General features: G+C 41.3%; 1 protein-coding gene across 8 annotated transcripts in view; it reads right to left on the bottom strand.

The window, feature by feature from the left end:
- Positions 1-2,798, bottom strand: part of LOC120906148 (armadillo segment polarity protein) — a 50,311-nt gene extending 47,513 nt beyond the window's left edge. For 6 of the 8 annotated variants that reach the window (XR_005740039.1, XR_005740040.1, XR_005740041.1 and 3 more), the window contains exons 1-3: positions 2,680-2,798; positions 2,257-2,275; positions 1,825-2,144 (exon numbers count right to left, since the gene is read on the bottom strand). Coding sequence is in view for 3 of the 8 variants with exons in the window: in XM_040317624.1 (XP_040173558.1) it covers positions 1,825-2,144; positions 2,257-2,275; positions 2,680-2,749 (409 nt within the window). In the remaining 5 variants the exon portion in view is untranslated. Of the gene's footprint in view, positions 1-1,824; positions 2,145-2,256; positions 2,276-2,335; positions 2,359-2,679 lie in introns of those variants that run through there. The other 2 variants (XM_040317625.1, XM_040317627.1) reach the window with 2 other exon arrangements.
- Positions 2,799-3,075: the final 277 nt, after the last annotated feature.

Raw genomic sequence — 3,075 nt, 5'->3', positions numbered from 1 at the left:
TGTTTCCCAATGAACACCTGCAACTGTATAGCGAATGAAGTATGGCCGTATGAGCTTAACAAGCAAGACAGAAAAATGGAAGAGTGACAACTTTCTTTTATATTCAATACTCTGTAAGATTCCGTCTGTTTTCACCATTATTTTAGATCTTTATGCTAAAGTTCAAATACAGTATGCTGATACGGTAGCCATCATTATGCTATCCTTTTATTTCTTAGCTTTGTACGCATGTTTGTTTCGTATTTTCTCGATCGCTTTTTAATCAAGTTATAATTAATATTTGATTAATTTAATTTATATTTACAATTAATAATAATATTAATATTTGTTTCACTGTTGTTTTAGCATAAGCATTATTGGTTCCAACAAAACAACATTCTAACACATTAGCAGTATCTGTACCGCGCGCGTTGCCGACCCCTGTACCTTTTATGCACGACCACTCGGCAAAACTTTAAGAAGGCTGCTGGCGCATTGGCATTTTAGGTAAAATTGGATTTAATGAATTATTTGTTATTAATATTATTCGGATTATACAGAATATTTCAATTACGTCTCCAAATATTCTCGTTAATTCATTATTCCCACACAAGCACTATGTGATAGAAAAGAAATCATGCATGAAAATCCAGCACCAATCACGTCGTGTGTACCACCACGGCCCTTCGCGTCACAGTGGCCGCCATTTTGATCTGTTTACATTCTTGGACCTAGCTGATGCTTTTCCCGTTCTCGCAAGTGCAATGGGATCGGTGTGGAAATAGTACAACAAACACATACACACACGCATACTATCTGCAGTCACGAAAATCACCGTTCTGGTGGGAGAGGCCGCGGAAGAGGGAAAAGGAGAAACGGCAGAAAAAAGAATTGCAATTGAGTCATGTCTTTTCATCACCAGACAGGTAGTTTGGCTAACGGGGGTGATGTGGTGAAGTAGTTCAAGATTTAGCCACGGGCCAAGTTGGCGGCGTTACCCGATGTATTTACCAATAATAAAAAAGTGAAGAGAAAAAGAGAGAAACCACGAATCCTAATCCTTAAGATGTGGTTGAGGGGGAGCGATAGCTGATTGAAAGACGTTTTTGTAGCTTCTTTTCGCATTGGTGGTTTGCCTCTTTTTCTACCGAATAAGCTTACTCTGGATAGAGAAGAAAGAGAAGCGACAGGGATTGTTGCTCACTTATTTCACTTATTGATGAGGATATTCTTCGTTAATAACAAAAAAAAAACCGACTGCACACGTTTGGCTTCCAGTTCGCCCAAATAGCAGAAAGAAGCAGTACAATACTCATAATGTTTATCTAATTGTTGATGAACCTGTGACTCATGACTAAAACAAACAACCTTAAAAAACTAAACATGGCAAAGAGTTATACCCACGACACACGCAGCCAAAACTCATAAAGTTTACGTTCGATTTGTATGGGAAAGCGTAAACTTCACGTCAAAAAATTATAAAGCTGTATGGCTGTAATCCAGTTTATGCCAAAATTTATGCTTCGTATGATGCGTGTTCAATACAGACTCTGATGCTGATGCGAGAAAACCTCTCGCTTCGCTTCACACTGGTTTTAATTGCCCTGTAACCGTCCGCTCTTACACAGCAAACACACTAAACATTTCACGTTCACCTTTTCACCAACACAGAAACATTCGTGCATACATCCAGTTAACAGCATGAAACTTAATGGATGCACTCAGTAATGCACACGAAGCATTTTCAAGTACCCTTGTACCCCAAGCCAAGCCAACCAGAAACAAACCATTGAAAAAACATATCACTCATAAGTCGTGGGAGAAGCGTAGCAGCGTGAAACCTACCGTTTTTCGATTGATGATAATCCCGGGAAAAGGTTGATTGACTGTGTGTGGAAGAACCTGCTTGATGGTTGATGCACTTTACACCCTTTTCGATTGTGTCAGGGGGTTCGGCGGTGGTGGTGTTTTTTGTCCCAAAACTCGAAAACTCGGCCACTACACACACACACACTCTCGCTCTCACGCACGCACACACAAACGCAAGAGAAGCTCTACTTTCCACACTAAACAAAATGTCTATTGATTGATTCCGCGCGCATACAAACACGCTACGTGTACACACATACACTCGTTGATTTCTTTTGTTCTTCTCCTTCTTACAGCTGTAATAAGAAAAAAAAATGAAAACTACCTGGATTTCAAAAAATTGTTTCTTGCACACACACACAAACGCGCCCTCACACGCTCTCGTATACATGCACTTTTAGAATATACCCTATTGATGGGTCATTTCCTTAAAAACAAAACAAAAAATCAACTGTAAATATTCCGCACATGTCATCAAAAACAGTACATCATTATCTGTCTTTGGCTGCTGCTGTGGGCCTAACCGAATAGAGGGGCCCACACTAAACAGCTACGAGTGGGCAAGCACACAACACACGCGTAGAGTCACAAAAGCATACATTTAACTAGTATGTACGCTCTCACACACACTATCACAAACCACACCAATCGCGATGAACAGGGTGGTGTATAGAGTGTATGCTACAGAGTGTGAATGCTTTCCCTCTGATCGTCCCACCCTCTTTGTGACAGTGAATTTTCCCGCAAGTTAAGCAAAAAGGGTAGAAAATCAAGACATGAATAATCACGATTTTGATCACACATTAGTATTGTAACTGAAAAAAAACGCACCACAAATGTAAACGCACGCACACGGACAGAAAACGGAGTGTTGATGGGACAAGAGATATTCACGACGCATCAATGCGTGGGGGCTCTCGACCACACGTAAGACGGATGGAGGAAAACTGGTTGACCTGTTCGAGCCGTTTGCTGGAGTTAGTAGTCCATTCTGGACCCGTGGGCTAGGGTAGCGGAAAGGCGAGAGAAGCGACTGCGTGCGCTTATTGCCAGCTGCATACGAATGAATGAGATGAAAGAGCTATCCGGTTTACGTTAGTGTGTGAGAGCGGTAATGGGGTTTTGAATAAGGAATGCGGCGAAAGAGCGAAAGGCGTGTATGTGGGCAAGAGCATTCCACCTCATTTCCGCTTAAAAAGCATTGGCACAACAAAGAAGGAGCAGAAT

This window comes from Anopheles arabiensis, chromosome X (genome assembly GCF_016920715.1).
Source record: "Anopheles arabiensis isolate DONGOLA chromosome X, AaraD3, whole genome shotgun sequence".
Taxonomy (NCBI): domain Eukaryota; kingdom Metazoa; phylum Arthropoda; class Insecta; order Diptera; family Culicidae; genus Anopheles; species Anopheles arabiensis.
The sequence above is the reverse complement of the archived record's forward strand: the minus strand, read 5'-3'. Positions and strand labels throughout refer to the sequence as shown.